Consider the following 23,350-nt stretch of genomic DNA (forward strand, 5'->3'; position numbering starts at 1 on the left):
AAAACATCAAAAGCCCGAACAAGTTAGAATATTTTATAGAAAAGTAAGTTAGAATATTTTAAATGTGTAATTGAAGTCAGCAGAGAGCACAGGTAAACTGGGCTTATTGCCACTGTGCCCCTAAAAGCTTTTCCTTCCTTAAATGTGATCCCTCTAGGGGCGCCTGGGTGGCTCAGTTGTTACGCATCTGCCTTCGACTCAGGTCATGATCCCGGGGACCTGGGATTGAGCCCGCATGGGGAGGGGGGGGTCTCTGCTCAGCAGGGAGCCTGCTTCCCCCTCTCTCTCCACCTGCCTTTCTGCCTACTTGTGATCTCTGTCAAATTAATAAATAAATCTTAAAAAAAAAATGCGATCCCTCTAACTCTGACCTCCACAGCAATGTAAAATCCAAGCTTGTGAAAATAAAGTTCATGGAGAATACTATCCTTACTGAAATCATTACTGGAAATAATTTTCCATGAAAACATTAATTAAGAAATTCCCCCAGATAATTTCATTGCTAGAGGTAATGTAAAAATATGCATATACACACACATGCATATGTGCATTATAAGTGTTTTCTCATTTAAATCCCATAAACACATTTTTAACATGCATTGGCCTGTCTCAAATTTTTTTTTTAAAGATTTTATTTATTTATTTGACAGAGAGAGAGATCACAAGTAGGCAGAGAGGCAGGCAGAGAGAGAGAGGGAAATAGGCTCCCCGCTGAGCAGAGAGCTCAATGTGGGCTTAGATCCCAGGACTCTGGGATCATGACCCGAGCTGAAGGCAGAGGCTCAACCCACTGACCCACCCAGGCGCCCCTGTCTCGAATTTTTATTTTGGATCAGCTACTTTGTCTGTGGTGGGCGACAGCAAGATTCATAAATTACATAATCTCACTTAAAAAACAAACAATGTTGCAATCTGAATTTCTAGTTATCTGACATCTTGAGTAAACAGTTTAGATAAACATCTATTCATGCAAACTTTTCCCCATCCTTTACTGGGTGATTACCTAGGTTCTCTGAATCCTCTTCTTTAGTATCAAATGTTGAATTATTTCCCTTGAAATTTTTTAAAATTGCAAGAACAGGGGCACCTGGGTGGCTCAGTGGGTTAAAGCCTCCACCTTCGGCTCAGGTCATGATCCCAGGGACTTGGGATGGAGCCCCGCATCAGGCTCTCTGCTCAGCAGGGAGCCTGCTTCCCTTCCTCTCTCTCTGCCTGCCTCTCTGCCTACTTGTGATCTCTGTCCATCAAATAAATAAATAAAATCTTAAAAAAAAGTAAAATAAAATTGCATGAACATCACAGCTATAAATCCTAAAAACCAAAAGACACTATGGCAAATTTAAGATTTTTTTATTTAAGTACATTATAAAAGTTATTTCATAAAAATATGCTCCATATTAAATAATTTTAAAGATACATAATTACTTATATATAAAGCTTTCAGTGTCCTTTATCTATGATCATGAGACCTTTGGTCCCTAAGGCTACCTTTGCTGCCTCTCCTGAGGCTAGATGCAGAGGATACCTGCTCCCAATGAAGGAGCAAGAATCCAGGGCTTGGGAGAGCAGTCTCCATCATCACTGATGATGCTGAGAGATGCCTGGCACCAGCAACACGCTATTTAAACATAAATGAGCGTGCTCGCTTCGGCGGCACATATACTACACATAAATGAGAAAACAAGCTATCCGAGCAGCCTTCACGAGGTTTTCCACACACAGCATATTTCAGATCACCAAATGTTTAACTAGTAACGAGCTCTACCTAAGTTACTTAACTAGATCTGAGTCCTTTCGGGTAACATCAATATCCAGCTTCCAATTTCCACTCTTTAAAATATTTCTCCATTGTCCTCCTAGATTTCAAGGTGCCAACATTCACGGTTGGTATGATTTTCTGGGGCTTCAGCCACTGAACAAAGCGTTTCATTTCTAGGTAGCTGCTGTGTTCACTGTAGGGGATTCCTGTAACACAAAAGATATTGCAGACAAAAAATCCAATTATTAAAAAAAAAAATACACAAGCCCAAAGTAAAATAAAAAAGGAAAGCAATCCAGAGTATTGTCAAAAACTCCTTGGTACTTTATTTCCGATAAAAAAGTTTGTTAATGACTTTTATGGAAAATAAAGATTAAAACATTAAAATGATACAGAAACTTTGAACATTAAATAATCCTATTACTTTTCTGTGTAGATACTTCGTATGTATTTCTATAGACTCTTATTTTTAATCAGGCTTTCTTTTTAAATTAGACTTCTCTGAAGCACTTCACTCAGCTATGGATTTCAGGAATATCCTGGAAAAAATAGGAGAAAGATGTGAAGAGTGACAAGCAAGAGACTCTTGGTTTCCAGAGCAAGTAAGCAGATTCTAGTCCCTGAGCTTTGTACACAGAAAAAAAATAAGCAAAATAAATAAATAAATAAAATCTTAAAAAAATCCCTTCATCTTTCCTAAAGATCAAGTGGCACAGAGAAAGGGAAGAGGGGTCCTGCTTTAACTGGGATCTTTAGGGGATGAAATTAAGTCACTAGTCTAGGGACATATCAAAAACGTTTCCATCAGCCACGATTACAATAAGCGATTTCTGAGGACAAAGGTAAACCTCCACCGGGAAATGAGAAAAAGGAGTCAAGCCTGTACCTATTGCCGTCATGGCATCTAATCCAGTCTTCCTGCTGACAGTTGGACAGTGGGTGGCTCCTGAGCTTCCAGGCCCAGTGGCACCATCTGTCCCTCTTCTACGCGTTCCTCGACACAGCATCAAGCATGCAAACGAACCATGTCTTATTAGCCCATGACTTTTTCCTCCTGCCATGTTCCTGTCTATCAGTGTATGATGTACTAAAGGGACAGCTTTAGAGAGTGTAGAACAATTTGAAACTCGATTTTTAAAGATCCACTGGTGTCCATTTTTCTTAGATCTAATTTTTACAGTTCCTTTTTAAAAATGTCATAACAAACATTAAAAGTGAAAAAATTTAATAATTATACCATATATTGAGATGTTTCCTTTGGTCTGGGGGATAATGTCTGCTATCCTCGTTAACTTGTTAGAATGCGTCCATCCCGTAGGTCGAAAAGCCAAAATCTGATCATATATTCCACCACACTTCTTCAAATGACTCTGTAAAGCCTGTTAAATAAAAACAGAATATTTATTTAACAGTCAGTGAAGGTGGCTTATGGGGAATAAAACAGAATGATCACATTGGTATAGTCTCAGAGAGTGTGCACTTGGTAAACATTAATTTGTAATAACCTAGATCCGTACTTCCAGAAAAAAACAGAATCATTAAACTTTAATGATTCTTTATCTTTAACTTTATCTAAAGTTAAACAAGCTTAAGCGCAGCCTGAAAAAAAGTAAAGTGAGGCAACATAAGAATTATGAATTGAAAGATTACAATTCAGATAGCTACCAAAAAAGGAAAGAAAGAAAGAAAGAATGATAGAAAGAGACAGAAAAGAAAATAGAAAGAAGGAACTCTCCAAATCCTACTACTATTAGGATATTGAATATACTGTTAGGGTGTTAGAGGTACCAATATTAACACTGGTAAACAACAGCCCAAACATATCCATATGCATATGTACAAAGGAGGACTGACAGGTGGATAGAAGGATGGGAATAATTCTATGAACGGCATTATATTCAACATGCACGTACATTTCCAAGAGTGCACTAGCACTCTTCTCAGGGTCTTACTCCATTTCACTCTTTAAACATGAACTAGAATACTTGTAAAACTTTTCCTGCTGCTATAATTCGGAGTACTATGCTTCCCTAAAAAACCTTGAGTACCACTTTCCAAACTAAAGTTATCGAAAGTGATGACATTTGATGAAATCTGAAAATCAACGACCAAGGTTCAATCTTTGAAAGATAAGAAAAATCCAAATAAAAACAGTGATGGCAGAAGAGATACAAAAGTCTAATACTTTTGGTCTTCAGGCAAAACCCACAGTGTTGAGGGCTTAGTGTAAATTAATAATAAAGTTTTAGCATTATTTAAAATAATAAAAAAATCTAAACTGCCCATGGTATCACTTTGGATTTCCCCAGGTTTGCTTTTTCTGCCTTCATCATCCATATTCTGCTTTTTCTTCCTTCATCACCCATATTCTGAATTATTAAAGTGTTGTAGGAGATGCTGGTAGAAAGTTCTGAAGAAAACAAAAGACAAACCCATGCATCCATCAACTCACTCCTCATCTAATACATGTCTGTTCCAGGATCAGGCCATGTTGTGGGTGTCAGAGTGGTGGATAAGAGACATAGCCCTTCAACCTTCTGGAAGCTTAGAGCCTAGAAGGGAGATGGTTAAAAAAAAACCACTTCCTGGGTCTTTTTTTTTTTTTAATGGAAACTGTTTCCTTTCTTAACTTTTTCTAATTCTCATCATCTATTATACCATTAGCAACTAGAAGCCTTGCAGTCTGACCTTTTCACAAAGGACTCATTTTGTGTAGGAATTCCTAGAAATGGGATTGTTGAGTTAAAGGATTTACCCCTAACTTCTAATTCTACCCAAGTGGACGAGAGTGCTAATTTCTCTAAGTCACAGCATAGGAATATTACTTTTTTTAAAAAGTATGCCAATTTGGTAGGAGACAAACATATCCTTGTTTTGTTAGTTTTATGTTTGATTACTAGTTAGAGGCTAAACATCTGATTGTGTTTATCAGATATTTATATTTCACTGGTGAATTAAATAATCTTCTGATTTCTCCTCTGTATCAATCAATGATCTCTTGTTAATTTAAATACCTACCATTTATTTTTAAAGATTTTATTTATTTGACAGAGAGAGCGAGAGAGTGACAGAGAGAGCACAAGCGGGGGAGTGGCAGGCAGAGTGAGAGTGAGAGGGCGAAGCAGGTTCCCCACTGAGCAGACATCCTGACATGGGGCTCGATCCCAGGACCCTGAGATCATGAACTGAGACAAAGACAGCTGCTTAACCAAGTGAGCCCCCCAGGAGCCCAATACCTACCATTTAAACAGTCGTATTTCTTACCAACTACTGCCTCCCTACAAAAAAGTTTAAGTTATGGATCAAAAACTAAGCTTTCATTATAATCTGGCTCTACAAATTTTCGGAGTTTTGTCTCGCTTAGTCTAGGATCTAACTAAAAGGAAAAGGAAATAATACAAAACCGAGGTTTAGAGCAATTACACATTTAATATAAAGTGAGAGTCCACTTTTCAATACATCATCAAACACATCCATTTCTATTTGCTCCACAAAATCATTCAGTAGAATTAAGTGAGAATTTATGCTTTTCATAAAACAAATTAGAGTTACCATAAAAATATCATTAACCTATGCCACAAACAGAAAGAGATTCTCATCCAACCCAAACACACAGAAAAGACTGCCAGCAGCCACTGACTAAATCATAAACCACAATCTGGGAACTACTGCCATTTTATTAATAATATTATTAAAAATGAACTAGTCAAGGGGTACCTGGGTGGCTCAGTTGATTAAGTGTCTGCCTTCGGCTCAGGTCATGATGCCAGGGTCCTGGGATCAGTGGTGCAGCAACCCTGCTCAGCGGGGAGTCTGATTGTCCTTATCCTTCTGCACCCCCCACTCCCGCCATGCTCCCTTTCTTTCAAATAAATAAAATCTTAAAAAAAGAAAAAAAAAGAATGATCTAGTCAACATAAAGTCTCTGATCCATGACTTGTCTGTTTATTGGTAACCTATTTGTGACAAAAATGGTTTTGGTATATGCCCTTAGAATTGTTTCTCACAGGTAAATGATCATCTATTACATTATTGTTTATTACTATAATGTTTTACCACATTCGGTTGGCTGGGTTTAAATCAGAGGTGGTAGTCAATCCGTATCACATAAGTGGATCTGGGATGTCAAACTGGATAGCATGAATGGTTTTATGGGGTTTCTAGGGCTTTCAAGCCTGCCTTATGAACACTGAAAATCGTATCCACTGACATTTTCACAAAATGGCATTGGCTCTGATGCAACAAAACTATTTTTGGTGGCAAAACATTGCCTTTAAGTACTAACAAAAATACAGTCTCATGTGACCATCAGCTTTCTTGCTTTTTTTTTTTAAGGTTTTATTTCTTTATTTGAGAAAGAGCACAAGAGGGTAAGAAGGGAAGGGCAGATGGAGAGGGAGAAGCAGACTCCTAGCTGAGTGGAGCCTGATGTGAGACTCAATCCCAGGACCCTGTGATCATGACCTGAGCTGAGAGCAGACACTTAACTGACTGAGCCACCCAGGAGCTCCAGTAATGTTGGTTTTCTTTTTTCATGTTTTTAGGCTATTTACACCTTCTCATTCACTCCTTAGCCTTCTGCCATCTGGTCCCTCCCAATATCACTTCACTAAAACATTTTTTGTGCAGGTCACCAAAGATGTTCTAATCGCCAAATTGCCATTCTTTCCTTCTATGACCTCCCAGCAGCACTGGGAACCTTTAAAAACTCTTTCATGAAAAGTTCTAGTCCCTTCGTTTCTATAAAACTCCGACTCTTCCACCCCTTATCTTCCTAAATGGATCATTTGTCCAAATGGAACAAACTAAGTTAGTAGAAAATAAAACTGTAAGATAAAATCATTAAAAATAATGCTATCTCCTCAAGGTATCAATGTTCATTTTATAATTAACACTTCATTAACTGCCATACAAATTAGCAGCCTCCCAAATTTAAAATATGTTTCCAAACATGGCTTTAAAGAGGCAAAACACTGCCTTGTTTATCCCTGAAATTTTTATGAAGTATATACTCATGATAGGCCATAAAAATTTCACCTTAATCTCATGAAGAAAGGATTTCCATCAGTTACAATTTCCTTGTAATTCCAGGGATAGAGATAAAATATTCATTTTATTAATAAATTTTAAGTGTTATTATTTATAAGGCAGATACAGTAATGGACATCCTAAGCTACTTCAAAAAGTTCTATAAAAGTTAGTTCATGAAATTATAGCAAAAGTGAAAATACATTCTTTGGTGTACATTATGTTCTGATTTGTTTCTAATACACAGGTCTGATGTTTTCCATCGCTAGGTATCAAAATGTTAGTAAATGGAAAGAATCTTAGTATATGAATAAATCTGACAGAGAAGTCCTCCAAATCACAGTGAGGTCCTAACAGGTATCTTTTTCTTATTTATTTGTTTTTAAGTAGGCTCTGTGCCCAGCATGGAGCTTGAACCCACGACCCTGAGATCAAGAGTCACATGCTCTACTGACTGAGCCAGCCAGGGTGTCCCAACCTCTCTGTATCTTAATCCACACCTCAGAGCTGATACCAGAACTTGCTCTTAGGATACACTTCCACTGTTTCACTTAATCCTCACAACGAGTCATATTCTAACATATATCAGTGTTATCAGGGATTAATATTAACACAGAAAAGACCTAAAGAAAAGTTCTCTGTTCATTTCCACACTCAATGGAAAGAAATGGAACACAATCCTAAACACAGAAGATTTGGATGAGCAGATAGTTGCATACTTTTATATTTTTGTTTCTTTTATAATAATTCTCTAGTTCCTATAGGCCCATGAATTATTCCACACAGCTGCACACACACACAACAAATAAAAACATTTTTATTTCCACTTAAAAGATCATCTAGCACAAGGTTTACTATGACTCCACTGTAATTGAATTCCTCTGCATTAAATGCAGCTATGATGGGATTCCAGATTATAATCATTGTATTACCTTTTCTAGTCCATCCTAAAAATGCGTGTCTCGTGGATGCTTACCTTAAAGTTAATCTGCATCATTGGGAGAAGGTGAACCAGTGAACTACACATGTCTGTAGTGATGAAGGAATTAAGTTCTGGTATGTTGAGGCACTGCAAGGTTTTATATTTTTCTTGGGACATGCCCACTTTTGAACCTAAAACATCAGCAATGGCTACAGGCAAAGGAAAAGGTTAAAAATGGTAAAACTGCAGCTTATGAAAAAAATAATTAAGTTACAACTTTATCAAAATTTAAAATAAGAATTTACCACCACCACCAACAACAAAAATTCAAAACATTCATGCTTTTGCTATATTTCTAAAAGGCTAAATACTTTTGTTGGTTAACTGTAGGAAGTAAATTATGAGAAATGCGAAGAATTTCTTTTTAAAGACCTAGTATTTAAAAACTGCAAAAGATATACAGAGAGGGGTAGAGGAAAAGCAGCAAAGTTGAAGGAGTTAAAACCCAGGCTTTATTATTTCCTATCTTAGTGTTTGACATGACGTGACCATAATTAGGGAGACACAGAAAGTATTTTGTGAAATAGTATTATGCCATCTAGACAAACTACAATTACATATCCAAAATCATTTATGTACAAAAACTAAAACTGTTTTCTAAAATAATTAATTGATGGTTATCCTCAAAGGAGGCAGCAATGTGACTCTGCACTTGTCATTTTTCAAAGTTTTCTGAAATACTAGTGTAGTGCGGACATTTGCTCTATAAACATTCTGCAGATGTAAAGGCTACCATAAACACACTTATCGAGGGTTTCCGTAAAGGGAAGCCTTTCAAAGTTTAAATGAATCCAACTCTACCAAATTTTTCTTCAAAGGTAATACTGCACCATTTCAGGAAATAAGGATCGAGTGCAAGCACCCAGACTGAAAGGGCTTTTATGCAAAAGAGAATCTGATCTTTATAATATATTAATGTAAATTAGAGACAACCACCACCCACCTAGGAAGACTTTCTCTTTTCCAATAGAGTAAGTGCCACAGACGATGAGAACACGTGGGTTTAGAGTTACTGCCTCAAAGGCAGTGTTGATGGCAAATTGGATAACCTCTTGCTGAGATGGAAAGGAGTATTCTGGGCTGCAGTATCTGTAAGATGGAAATACGGTACTTATTAAATGAGCAACAGAAAAGCCACAGCATTAAGGCAGATGCTATTTTAGAAACCAAGCTCTAGCAAACTTACTTGTAACGGTACATTAACCCCGCCACAGTCATTCCACTGCCTGTGGTTAAAATATTTGTTACAAGCTATGGATAATTTATGATGGAATTCTACATTTCCAATACGGCTTTTACAGTGTGTTTTTTTTATTGCCCTCATATAAGGAAATCACCTCTTTTTCTTCAAGGACATTTCTAGCTGACTAGTTTAGCTGTGAATTGTATACTTCAGCATCTCTTTATTTTAACTCTAATCACTACTGAAGAAAATACAAGTGACAGGGTTTACCTTTGAACTAAAGAATTCTGATTTAGTTTAAAAAATTCTTAAAATAATAAAATGAAACGTGAATTTAATGAAACAGCTTTAAATCAAATAGTTAATATTCTCATGGTTATCCGCTCTTCTGAGGAGATAGAGAAATATATGCAGTATTACAACAATACAACAGATCCAGTCTACCTCAATACAGTAACACCCAATGAAAAATTAACCCTAAGACTACGAGATAGCTATCTCTATTTGGGATGAAAATTAAGCATTTTTTCACTAAAAAAAGAAGTCATGGGGCGCCTGGGTGGCTCAGTGGGTTAAGCCGCTGCCTTCGACTCAGGTCATGATCTCAGGGTCCTGGGATCGAGTCCCGCATCGGGCTCTCTGCTCAGCAGGGAGCCTGCTCCCTCCTCTCTCTCCGCCTGCCTCTCTCTCTACTTGTGATCTCTGTCAAATAAATAAATAAAATCTTTAAAAAAAAAAAAAGTCATAAAGTACAAACATCAAAAAAAATATATTGTTTTTGTGAGTCAGCCATAAGAAGAGAAAACATTTGTCTTCTCTCTGTGAAAAACCCACAAAGAAATTCAGAATTCTATGTAGAGAACACGAGGCAAAAAAAAAGGGGGGGGAGTTACTTATTATTTTCTTAATTTATTTAGAGTACATATAAAAGAATGGAAAAATTAGCTACAGTGTTAGAAAACTGGATGTGGGAAGACCATCTTTTTTACTAAAGTATACCATCCAAATTCACTTCTCAAAACAGGTTGAAATAGTTGACATAATTCATTTCTAACAAATTGATGAGATATTTTAATATGTAATAAAAAATGGCTGGTACCATTATGTTTATAACATTTAGAAATTCAAAGTTGTCACTTTTAAATTACCTTTTGGAGAAGGAACAAAGTAATTTTGAATATTCAGAAACAGAATCACATTTTGGCCTCTGTTTCTTCTTCACAATTATACTTAATAGTTACATAGGAACTTTGAAAAGATAACCTAAAAAGGGGTTTTCCTAAAGTTTGCCCCCCAATTTTTCTTCCTTGTTTCAGTAACAGGATTCTCAATAAACCAGAGGAAATCACAGAAAAGAAAAAATTGAGTTGTAGTTAGTTAAGACATGTCATCCCAAATTTGTTCTTAAGCCACTACGTTTTCAAAAGCAGTTCTCTGATAAATGATCTTAAAATGGTAATTGAAAATAAGTCGTCTTTTTTTTTTTTTTTTTACAATAAGCCATTGTTTTGATTACCTAAGCAACCATACACATTGTTCATAAAAAGCAGGGCAAATATTGTCAGTGGAAAAACACAAAGAAAGCTTCTCTTACGTTGTATCTAAGTAAAGCGTGTGGATTTTCTGGCCTGCAAGACGAGAACGTTCCATGGTGGGATCTGCTCGGAAGTCACCCGTGTGTAAGAAGACATTACCATTAGGAAGATGAAACAGGATCATGACAGCACCTGGACAGCTGAACACAAACATTTCAAAGGAATAGTCTTAACACACATGAGGCAGCTGAAGGAAGAGGGCTTCTCACGCTCAGCAAGGTAATACACATGACGGTACAACACGGTACTACACAGGAAATGCTGCATTTTACGAAGTCTACGTCGCAATAGTAAGGGAAAAAAAAGTGGTGTGTGGGAAAGGACTAATTCGGCTTGTTTGTTCCAACTCCACACTTCCCCACCTAAGCCTGCCTTTAGGACGAGTCCTTGGCTGGCTCTTGAGAGAGGAGTTGAACTCTTGGAATATTCTGCCTGATAAGAGCGCTTTGTATGCCTGAGGCAGGGGCCTGTGCGTCCCTAGTTTAACTGGACAGTCACCATAGATAACATCATTGGCATCAACTGTCTGTCTGGGGACAGGAGTCTGAGGAGCTGAGGCAAGTCACACAGGCGTTGCATGTGTACATGACCGACCTTCAGTGAAAGCCCTGGCTGGACTCAAGGCTCAGATGAGCCTCCCTGCTTGGCCACGCATGGCACGTGTGGTGAATGCCGCTGCTGGGAGAACCAGTGCATCTGTGCTACTCCGTCGGACACAGGATATCTGGAAACTCGTGCCTGCTTTCTCCTGCACTTTGCCCCCATTTGCCTTTTTCCTTTGCTGATTTTAATCTGTATCCTGTCGCTATAACGGTAAGTACAACAGCCCTTCTGAGTCCGGTGGGTCCTTCTAGAGAACCACTGAGCCTCAGCGTGGTCTTGGGGACCCCTGACACACTGGGGCTTGGAAATTACTGCCAAAACACATAGAACTTTCAATCTGAAACTTCACTTTGAAAGGAAATAATTACTTTTGTAACTAAAAATTTCCCCTTACCTCCCTCCCCAAAACTTCAGACCGCAATCACTTTACTGGGTAATTCTATCAAACACCTAGGGAAGAAATAGCCCCAATACTATACAACAACTTTCAGAATGGAGTAGAAAGGAATAGTTTGTGAGGCCAGTATTATCCTAATATCAACACCAGACAAAAGTATTATTAAAAAAACTACAGACCAATATCCATTAGGAAAACAGACAAAGAAGTCTTTAACAAAATATTTAGCATATCAAATCCAGCAATATATTTATTTTTAAAGCAAAATATATATATTTTAAAAATATATATATTTTTTTATTTATTTATTTTTAATTTTTTAAATGATTTTATTTATTTGAGAGAGAGAGAGCATGAGAGGAGAGAGGTCGGCGAGAGAAGCAGACTCCCTGCAGAGCAGGGAGCCCGATGCGGGACTTGATCCCAGGACTCCAGGATCATGACCTGAGCCGAAGGCAGTCACTTAACCAACTGAGCCAACCAGGTGCCCCAAAAATATATATATATTTTAAAGGCTAAGTGGAGTTTAACCCAATGAAGCAAGACTGATTTAAAATTCAAAAAAGTCCCTCATTATTGTTTACCCTGTTAACATTATAGAGGAGAAAAATTATGTGATCACCTCAGTAGATGCTAAAGAAGCATTTGACAAAAGTCAACACCCATTTGTGATTACAAACTCTCTGTAGACTAGGAATGGAGGGAATCTTCCTTAACCTGATAAATGGCATCTATGAAAACTGTATTGCTGACATCAAGTTAAAGGGAGAAAGACTATAAGCTTTCCTTGTAGGGTCAGGAACAAGGTAGTATCTGCTCTCACCACTCCCATTCAACACTTTACTGAAGTCTGATCCAGGATCATAGACAAGTTTGGGGCGGGGGAAGCACTCTGAACAGAAAGTAAGAAGTAAAACAAAACTGTCTATATTTACAGATGACATGATAGTATGTGCAGAAAATTTTCAGAAATCTATAAAAAACCTACTATGACTAATGTGCAAGTTTAGCAAGGTCTCAGGATACGAGGTCAATACACAAAAATCAGCTGTCCATCAAGAGGTGAATAAAGACATCTTAGTGTGCCCTTACAGTAGATACTACTCAGCAATAAAAAGAAACAAACTACTGATACACACATCGGCATGGATGAATCTCAAAAACATGATGAGTGACAGATGCTGGAGGCTAAAGAGTAGATACTATGGGATTTCATTTCACTGAATCCCTAGGAAAGACAAATTTAAGACATAGTGATAGAATATAGATCAATGGTCCCCTGAGCTAGAGTTGGGCTTGGGGATTGACTGGGAAGGAGCACAAGGAAACCTTCTGGGGTGGGGGAAATTTCCTATATTTTTCTATAAGTGGGTATTACATGGGTGTGCATTTTCAGCAAACACTTAAAATAGGTCTATTTCATTTATGTAAATTGTACCTAATAAAGTTGACTAAAAATATCAGAACTTGGCTGTTATAATCATCGATTAAAAAAGAAGCACCAGCAGGGGAGCCTGGGTGGCTCAATTGGTTGAGCGTCTGAGTCTTGGTTTAGGTTCAGGTCATGATCTGTGGGTGGTGAGATTGAGCCCTGTGTGGATCCCTGCCTCAGGCTCTGCGCTCAGCGGGGAGTTTGCTTGGGATTCTCTCTCTCCTTCTCCCGCTGCACCCCCCACTCCCTCTTTAAAAAAAAAAAAAAGAAAGAAAAAAGAAACAACAGCAAAGTTAGCAGACAAAAAGTTAAAAGCAACCTGAAGACAGAGCATGGGTCTGGATTTTTGGAGACCTAGTCTTAATTTTAATTCTTAAAGCATCTGTGATGGCTAAAATCCTATGAAAACAAGACAGAAGTGCAGTTGACAGTTGCATTTTGGTAACAGGATACCAACAGTGCTTTACACTAAAAAGAAAAAATGAGGGAAAAAGGGAAACTACTTCTAAGAAAAAAAATCTTCCAAGTCTTTAGTATTGAAAGCCTGAAGGATTTCTTAAAAGGGGGAAAAAAAAATCCTTTGGTATCTAAATGGAGTGCAAGCTGTTAACCTATAAAAGTGATATTAAAGAAAATAGCAAAAAAATTAAAAAAAATAAAGAAAATGGCAAAAGATTAGCTCTTCAAAACAGCAGCATCATGTTAAAATTTTTTTCTAAAAAATAAGATGGTCTCATATGTGAAGGATAGTAATTTAAAATGCATTAAAAATGAATTAGGTAACATTTAAAGGATCTCTCAGTACATTTAATTTCTATTCTGTAATTGCATACATTATTTTTTTCAGAAGGAGAAACATGTTTTACTCAAAGTTTTTAAAATATCAACCATATTAGTTCCAATACAAGAACGTTCTTTAATACCCAAACTAATATGTTTTTATTTTATTTTAAATCGTTTTTAAAACTAGGCTAGTCAGAAAGTAACTTTAATACTTACTGATTGGCATCAAGCAAAACAACTTTTATACCATTTACTATACATTCCGTGTCCATCGGCAATGGATGGATGTACTGTTTTTGTATGTGAAGTTTGCTCTTCAACAAATTTCCAGTTATCTGCAAAACAGAATGTGCTTATTGCTGATACAGCAGGACACTAGATAAGTCATTTACCTCAGATCTAGTTTAGAACCAAGTATCTTAGTCTCTTTGTACTCCCACTTACTTACATTCATGGAAACCCTCCAGAATGCCAGGAAGAATTTCCTACCATGACTATGTCACAACTCTGCTTACACACAGTTCACGGACTCTCCCTCACCTATGAAAAGTCCCTCATCCCCAGATGACATACAAAACCCTTTATGATCCGGCCCCTGCTCATTTCTGGGGGTTTATCTTCTGTTTTTCCCTATCTCACGGTTAGCCGTTCGGAATTATCTGAAGAGCCTGCAATGGGTAGATTTCTCGGTTGTCTACGCCTGAATGCAAACTCTGCTCTCTACTTGGGATGTCCGCTCCTATTTCCTCTGCCTGGTTCTGGAATCAGACAGACCTGCGAATTCTGACTCTGCCATTATTGGCTCTGGACTTAGGGCACATCACTTAATCTCTCCCAGCCTCGGTTGCTTCATTAGTAAAAAGAAATTCATTTTATTTCAATAAAATAATTCAAGAATGCTTGAGGATTAAACTGAATTCTAGTAGAAGCCCTTAGTAGTGGCATTAAAATAGTCACCTTTTAATAATTAACTCAAGGTATCTCTTCTACTGTGAAACTTTCTCTAACCTTGGCCTGGGCCAGAATAAAGCACTTTCTTCTACTTGGCTGGTGTTTCCTTCCGTTTTTGGTCACAATACAGATTCCATTGCAGTGTATCTGTGAATGTGTCCCCTGAAGGCTGTGAGCTCCTTGAACCTGGGTATTTCCCCCTGAATGTCTTTTTGGGCATCAATAAATGTTTACTGAATGGAACTTAGGTGTTTTAGTTACACTGTAAGGTTGTTTACTGTTTCCATATACTAAAGAATTTTTTAAAAAGTCTTTTTTAACTACTGACAATAACTCATCTTAGAATCTTAATGTGGAATCTGTTTTCTCACATCTCTTCTAGTAGAATGATAGATCTTCAAATGTTATTCTTTTTTAACCAAATCGCTTAGAAATTCACTACATGTCATAAATTTAGAATTAGGCAGGCCAACACTTACCTCACTACAATAAATTGGAAATGTGAAGTTTTTAGACAATCCAGCATAGTGATCAGAATGAAAATGTGTGAGAAAATAGGCTGTGCACCCTTCAACCAGTCCATACTGGAAGGCGTCCACGGTACAGCCCGTCCCTGCAACAGAAGAGCATACGGCTGCTTGAGCAAGAGCCGACACAGTGAAAGAGGGCCAGTCTGAGTGTAAACAGTGAACCCCCTAATGCCTTTATATCTTGATTCCAAATAAGCTTCATAACTTAAAAACTTATGCAAAATAAATTCAGCAAAAAGGCAAACTAGAGATGAAAATTAGTCTTTTAAGTTTCTACTAAACATCCCAGGATTGGCTTTAAAAAAAATTTTTTTTTTTTTTTTTTTAGTTTTGTTTGTTTTGTTAAGTAGGCTCCATGCCCAGCATAGAACCCAACACAAGGCTTGAATTCATGACCTGAGATTAAGACCTGACCTAAGACCAAGAGTCTGATGCTTAACCAACGGAGGTGCCCAGGCTTTTTTTTTTTTTTAAGTGAATAACTGTACTAAAAAAATTAAGCTACAAATGAGTTATTATTTTTTTTACTGACCTAAAATCCTTTACTTCTGAGAAACAGCGAAAGGAAAATGCTAATGTTCTTCTTGTATTATTCTATTGTGGCAATTGATACTGGCACAGAAATGATCGCAGGCCCAAATAATCATACATATTACAGTGGTCATGGCCCTCCATTGGGTCACAGTACAGTAACAGATGGACAGCATGTCCGTAGCATTTGAATTTCATTGTGGAGAACAGGAGGTAGGGGAGGAAGAAGGGAAAGAAGAAAATAAATGCCAAAGACAGGCTACCTAGAGGAGCAATAAAGAAAAAAAAATGGCTGAGCTCTTCTGAAAAGTGTTCATGGAAGAAATAACCAAGCGTGTGAATTGTGATGGGTAAGTCAATAAACCCACCTTCACAACTCACTGAGGCTTATCCCTACATATGGCCTACTAGTCTCAAGCTCACTTAAAATACAGAAAATTCATCACCATAAGTACTATAAAACAAAACTGGTGCTGTGATGTACAAATATGATAATCCCTACACAAACCTTTTGAGCAAATTATGGATTGCAACTATCAAAGTACTTTAAACAATCTTTCTGAAACCAGGTATATTTTGGCAGATTTCATATCCTTTTCAGGATAAGAATTACTGGTTTCATAAAATTCATTTAGGACATATTTGTCTAACTCATCTATGAAGGCATGCGAACTTACAAAATAAAAAAAGGATGAGAAACTGAGTTATTATGATAGGGATTAAAAATATCTGGCATCCAAACTGGAAGGAGCCAAGGTGCCCTTTGGCAGCTGAATGGATAAAGGAGATGTGGTCCATATACACAATGGAATATTACTCAGCCATCAGAAAGGATGAACACCCACCATTTGTATCGATATGGATGGAACTGGAGGGGATTATGTTAAGTGAAGTAAGTCAAGCAAAGAAAGACTATTATCATATGGTTTCACTCATATGCAGAACATGAGCAATAGCATGGAGGACCATAGGGGGAGGGAGGGAAATTTGAAGGGGGAGAAACCAGAGAGGGAGATGAACCATGAGAGACTATGGACCCTGAGAAACAATTGGGGCGTTTCAGAGGGGAGGAGGTAACAGGATGATGGGTATTGAGGGCACGTGCTGTGATGAGTGATAAGTGTAACACTGGGTGTTACACTTAATTAATGAATCACTGAACACTACATCAAAAACTAATTGTGAACTATACAGTGGCTAACTGAACATGATAAAAAAATGTTCAGCACTTATTATGACCTATACAATCTGTTAATTTTCCTTCTTTAAGGCTATTAAGCACTTTGTATTTCTCTTAAGTGCTTAGAAACGTTACTTCACTTTAATTAAATTTAATTATAATTTATATAGGTCTTTATTATAATTACTTACAGAGAGCCTCTCCTCTTTCCATATTAAGTTGACCTTTACTCCTCTGGGTCAAATCTGTGAAATCTACCTACTAGTATAGTATCTTGTACACAAAATTTATTTAATAAAAGTTTGCTGAGTTGAATGGGACAAAAACATTTAAATAGGCAAAAAAAATCTATGTTACACGTCAATGATGTATGAAAAACTAAGGAAATACATACAAAAAATTGTTCTGTACAAACACACACAACATAGGCAATAAACACACAATTTTTGAAAGCTGATTCTTTGTAGATACGTAAAGTACTGGTATTTCAACTTACCAGGTATTTTCTTATAGAATGGACATGTCCTTGTTCTTAATTGTCCTGCATTAGGTGACTCTGGGATTTTCGAGTTCCCTCTCTGCAGCCTGCTGTAAGGTGATTTTACGAAGACTTTGTCTTTCCTTAAATTGACTCTTCTGGATTCTGCCCTGTTAAGGTGATGTGACCTCTTCTGATGTTCTCCTTCCTGTAGTGAATCTGACTTTTTAGGTCTCTTTCTTTGACGCCGTGACCTCTCACTAGGAAGTTCTACAGAGGCCTGACTCTCACTTAAATTCATTGCATCAAATTCTAAATCACTTAAAGATTTTTCTGCTTTCCTCTTGCGCTGCCGGGGGGACCTCTTTTCATTAGGACTTACAACTGGATTTAAGTTCATCCCTTCCACTGCACCTCCCTCCTGCAATTTCTCTTCTTTTCTTTTGGGTGGTAGTCCAAAATAAACACCTATATCCATTTGTTTCATTACTTTGGAAGAAGGCGGTGTTGCAGGACAGTTGGGACCAGATGGCAACATTTTCCGAGACTCGGGAGTATTAAGAGAACTGGAAGAATTCTCTGTATTGGGAACTGTAACTTTACTGTCTGGTCGACCACCTAATGCCTTTCTGCAGACACATGCTGAATTAGCATTGTTCTTTGCTTTGAAGTTCTTACTTGATGATTTTCTAATTTTACTTTGGGTTGGACGGAAAGAAAGATCCCCTTCTCTCTGCCCCTCGAGAGCTTTGGGCATCTCACTATTAAGCAACGGAAGAGAAACCTGATTGCAAACAGCTGATTCTTCAACTACCTGTTTCTGTTTATTTGACTGAGATGGGTGACATTCTGGCTTACCAAGTTTTGCATTAGCAGCCTGATAACTAGAAGTAAACCCTTGTGCTAAAGCAGATGGAAACAGCGCAAAATCATTATCGGTGTGCACAGGGTCATCGCACGGAAAAACATCCCTATTTTGGAAAAAAAGCTGAGATGAATCAGGTAGAGTGCTGAATTTATACAATACTTCGTGGTATTTATCCTGAGTTAAGAAGCCATCCACGTAGGGGCCGCTCTCCTGCTGGTCCTTCAGGAAGGACCCATGGAGTTTTCGAAACAAAGTGGAGCTGCTGTCATCTTCTTCCACGCTGCCATCTTCTTCCATGCTGCCATCTTTAGAGCTCCCCGTAAAGAGTATCTCCTGCTGCGAATCACCCAGCTTTTCATCCATACTGTAAGTTTCCTCATCACTTTGAAGTGGAGAATAAGAGATTTCACAGCTACTAAAGTCATTTCCTGGCAGTGGGGAGTATATGCATTCTGAGTTGCTTTGGCTGTCTCGTTCTTCAGCAAGAGCCAAACTGACTCCTACCAGTTTGTCCTTATTAACACTTTCTGGAAATTGTGGGATTTGTTGGGACGTTTGGATAGCTGTCGAAGAAGAAGAAATCTTTTTATTGGTTTCAGGTGGAGACTGAGATTTCCTTAGACACGGTATCACTAACGAGGGGTGAGCTGCAACATTTCTTAAGCTTTCCGTTGGCTTCTGATGCAGAGACCATCTTTCCTCAAGGCCACAGAGAAGGCCTGAATTAGTCTCACTGAAGCAATCCTCTGACCCAGGTGGTGGGCTGCTGAAGGAACTATTGCTTGCCCTGCTCTGAGCCAGCAGGAGGTGAGTGTATCTCTTGAAATGAGAAGGAATTGTTGAGGTGCACAGAAGACCGTCAGGACACTCTGAAAATTTTTAAAAAAAGGTAATGCAGGATCAAAGCACAGACAGCTTTAAAACCTAAGTCGGAAGTCTTCAGTCCTACTTTGAGGCCTTAGCACCATGCCTATCTTTATACAGTCAAAAGATCCAGCATAAAATAATAATAATCCAGCATGGTTTTGCAACATGCTACGTATTATCTCTAAATCAAATACTTTTCTAAATTTCTTTTCAGATGATCTTTTTCCCAAAAAAATTTTGTTAAGACTAACACCTTTTCCTCCCTTAGAAACTCTCATAAACGTGAGCCCCTTCAATTACCCTCCATATTTACACAAGGTGTTTATAGGTGCTCACTAGTTTATTATTGTTCCAGTAATAAAGAGTGAAAAAGACTAGTTCACTAGTTGACTGAAGTTCAACCCCAGTTTTTATCTTATCAAGTAATACGGATTTGTGACAATTAAAAGTACCCAATTACGGTCCGTTATTTAATATTTACACCGCATATAGTAAAAGTAATAACAATCTTAATTAGTTATAGCTGTTCATACACTGAATAGATTCTAAGATTTGAAATTAAATTTGATGAACTTTAATAATAATCGGGGAAGTATTCCCCGTCATAACATAATAGAGAAACAGTCTGTAAACCATCATGGCGTAACCCCTTGTATGTTAATTTCCAGGTTGTTTTCAGTTTTATTTATTTAAGCAATCTCTACACCGAGTGTGGGGCTTGAACTCATGACCCTGAGATCAAGGGTTGCATGCTCTTCGGACTGAGCCAGCCAGGTGCCCAATTTCCAGGTTTATCCAAAAAATGACCCACTCTCCCTCCTAAAAAAGACGTTACATTAAATTAGAAGACCTCGCTGCTTAACTTAAAACCACCTCAAAAAGTATTTGTTGTGGCACAGAATTCAGTTCAAGAGTCCATCTGAGATTCTATTCAAAGGAGTTTAGTCAGTGAAAAACCAAAAGAAAAATCTCTTTGAGGTGGCTTCATCAAAGACATTTCACCCTGAGAAGCTCACCATGAGACTCCAACTTCCATTTCTGATTTTCAAGCCACTTAAAAGCAAATTAGCAGCATTTGACGAGACTTCCACTTTATAAAAAAAAAAAAAAAAAAAAAAAAAAGCTAATACCAGGGGCGCCTGGGTGGCTCAGTGGATTAAGCAGCTGCCTTGGGCTCAAGTCGTGATCTCAGGGTCCTGGGATCGAGCCCCCCATCTGCCTCAGCATTCCTGCTGAGTGGAGAGCCTGACTCCCCCCTCTCTTTCTGCCTGACTCTCTGCCTACTTGTGATCTCTCTCTCTCTCTCTCTCTCTGTCAAATAAATAAATAAAATCTTTAAACAAAAAAGCTAATACCAAAAATTTTTAAGTTCTTTTGTGTCTTTATACAGTACTTTAAAATAACTAGAGATTAATAATAAGATGTCCTCTGAATCATAAATAACATGAAAGCCATACTGAGTAGTATATTTATTTTGCTGAATTCTAACTCTTTGAGATTTAAAAATCCATATATGGTATATATAACTTGAAATATACAAATCATCCTAACAACGCATTCTCCAAATACTCCCAAGTAGGACTACCTACATGTTAAACATGACATTGTATATCTCAAAAGATAATAAAAGCATAACGTTACTTCAGTTATCATTTGGCACATTTTTAATTCAAGTCTTAAAAATCTAAGACTCCTTCCCAGATCTCCTTCCTGTAAAATAGCATGATAAATTCAACATTTAGAAGACTCGACTATATGCATAATTCTCTAAATTTCTGTTTCACAAAAGGTAACAAATGGGGAGTTTAACTTTCAAGAATGCTCATCTGTAAAACATCAATACCACCTACCTTCTGCAGTCATTGTGAGAGTCAAGTAAGTAAGGAATGAAGGTAGCAGAGTCTGTGCTCAATTAACATTTATGAAAAATCACTGAGATGTTTAGGAACTTCTACGAAGTAATACAATGCATTTCAATTGCTTTCAAGTTTGCAACATTCTTTACAATTAAACCACTGACGATGATGATCTCTTAACCGCCCTGAAGAAGGGTTTCCTTGTTTCCTTCTAAGTCATTTACACTTCAGTGCCTCATCTCCCTTTCACTTTACTGTTTGCCTTGCTCGTTCCATTGGACTGATTCATCGGCCGAATGCAGGTTTTTTAGACTATTTAAAGACTACTCCCTTTTTTGTCATCTTACCTGTTTCAGAAACTGGTGGAGAATCCAAACACTCAAAAACATGCCATCGAGGTGTCTGACCTAGCAATGAGGAAAAAGGCATCTGGCAGTTTGGGCAGTATCCATCATAAACTGGACGTATCTTTGGAGATACTTGTTTGTTTTTGCGAGTCCTATTGTGCTTTCCTGGAGTTGTCTCCTTGTCTTGGGACTGGTGAATACCATCTCCACAGCTAGAATTCTGACTAGAAGCTACGGAATTCTGACTATCTGTTTCTCCGAAGCACACTTCGGGGTCCTTTGTCTTCTCTTTAGGTTCTGCAGTTCTTTTTTTATTTCTGTTGCGTTTTGACCGGTATTTTCCATCTGTTGCTTTTTCAACAGATTTTGGAATATTCTCAGAGCAATTATTTGTATGTACTGGTTTTGGTTTTCTTTTAGATTTGTATTCCCAGATGTCTTCTTCCAAAAAATCATCTTCTAACATGGCAAAATGATTTTTAAGTAAATAGAGAATCTATTTCTTGTTATAAAAATTTTTAATGGAACTATTTTTCTGAGGGAAAAAAAATAACAAAACCCCCCTAACTTGATGGGAATCTAAAGCTTTGATAATGAATATATTGGCAAACTACAAACCTTATACCTGAGAACACCAGCTATTCCATTTATACCACTATAAAATTAAGAGAACCTACCCCAGGAGTAGCATCTGAGAATTTTCCCATTGCGACCACTATTTCATTCCAGTGTGTTAGCCTTTCCAAGGACTTGATTCATAAATATAAGAATCAGTAATACTTTGAAAATTAAGCACTCATAGAAATATTGGTCCAAGAGCTTAACCTTAGAATGACCTTTGTAAAATTGTTATAAAGCTCCTGTCAGTTCCCTTTCAACTGGACGATGTCCAAATTATTCACAAATAAAACCACAGTCTCTGGGCAATTGCGTAGCAGGGTTTCCAAACATTAAATGGCTATCTCAGCTTGCTAGTACAACCATAATCACACCATAATCAATGAGGTATGTGATTCGGGAGAGGAGGGTTAGTAAATGCCCTTCTTGTCTCTTGGATATCTGACCACTTCAGCTTCCTGGGTCTGTCCCGTGTCTTCTTCAGCAGCAATGAGCACACACTGCACAATGAACAAACAAAATTCAAATATGTGAAGTTGTGCCTGCATTGAGGGCACCCACACTCCTAACTCCAGCTGCAGAAGTGGTCTACCCTAGATGTAGTCAGCCCTCTCTCCACGAGCCTCAAAACCAAGGGTCACCTGCCTGATGCCTCCCACCTGCTCTGCCTTCTCCTTGTGCTCAGGAGGCTGCAAGGCCAACTTTCGGTGAGAAAGGCCTTACCCCTTCTAGGAAAGGGAATGAGTAAGCTGCGAGCACAGCCGGTTCCATAAAAGCTCTAAGAGCCCTCCGCTTCTGAAGTCGGAGGCCCAGCCCACCCGGATCCTCGCCGGAGCCCACCTGCCACCCGTACACCCTCGGGAGTAGCTCCAGCTGCTTCCGCTGCTCTCGGCACCCACCTCCCCCAGCTCCGCTGACAATCTGTTCGTGCTCGCACTTTCAGCACTGCAGGGTGACAAGATACTGTATTTGTGTATAAGCCAAAGCCATTGCCAGTCACTCTCAACTTAAAAGAAACAAAACAAAACAAAACCCCACCCCATGAGGATATCCCTACCCGCTTTACCTCTGGTGTCTTGGCGGGAACAACTTCCTCTTGCCAGCGCCGTGTCGAATCGGCTGATCCTGGTCTAAGGGCGGGATTTTGAAAAAGTTTGTGTCCTTTTAGGTCCTACTGATTTATATTATTTTATCTTATTTTTGTTCTAAAATCTGCTAATTTCCAAAGTGAAGTGTGGGGGGAATGGTTCTCAGAGCTCCAGGAACGCGGACCCAGAGACTTTCCCCATGCTGAATCTGGCGCTCTGAATGTCCAGGCTCGGTTGTGCCGGGACGCTCTGGAAGGGGCGGGGTGGTTTGGGC

The 23,350-nt window shown here is 38.2% G+C and overlaps 1 protein-coding gene across 2 annotated transcripts; it reads right to left on the bottom strand.

Moving 5' to 3' along the window:
* Positions 1-1,339: 1,339 nt before the first annotated feature.
* On the bottom strand, positions 1,340-23,225 carry DCLRE1A (DNA cross-link repair 1A). Of its 2 annotated transcripts, none has more exons than XM_047701469.1 (10): positions 23,055-23,225; positions 21,371-22,488; positions 17,451-19,169; positions 15,193-15,326; positions 13,979-14,097; positions 10,547-10,687; positions 8,713-8,858; positions 7,764-7,918; positions 2,997-3,138; positions 1,340-1,965 (listed from the first exon to the last, which is right to left on the bottom strand). In XM_047701469.1, the coding sequence occupies exons 2-10, from the start codon at positions 21,834-21,836 to the stop codon at positions 1,805-1,807; spliced, it is 3,183 nt and encodes a 1,060-aa protein (XP_047557425.1). In that variant the 5' UTR covers positions 21,837-22,488; positions 23,055-23,225; the 3' UTR covers positions 1,340-1,804. The 2 variants fall into 2 exon arrangements, with proteins under 2 accessions (XP_047557425.1, XP_047557426.1); XM_047701470.1 differs by lacking the exon at positions 23,055-23,225 and adding an exon at positions 22,829-22,904.
* Positions 23,226-23,350: the final 125 nt, after the last annotated feature.

Source organism: Lutra lutra, chromosome 14 (genome assembly GCF_902655055.1).
Source record: "Lutra lutra chromosome 14, mLutLut1.2, whole genome shotgun sequence".
NCBI lineage: Eukaryota > Metazoa > Chordata > Mammalia > Carnivora > Mustelidae > Lutra > Lutra lutra.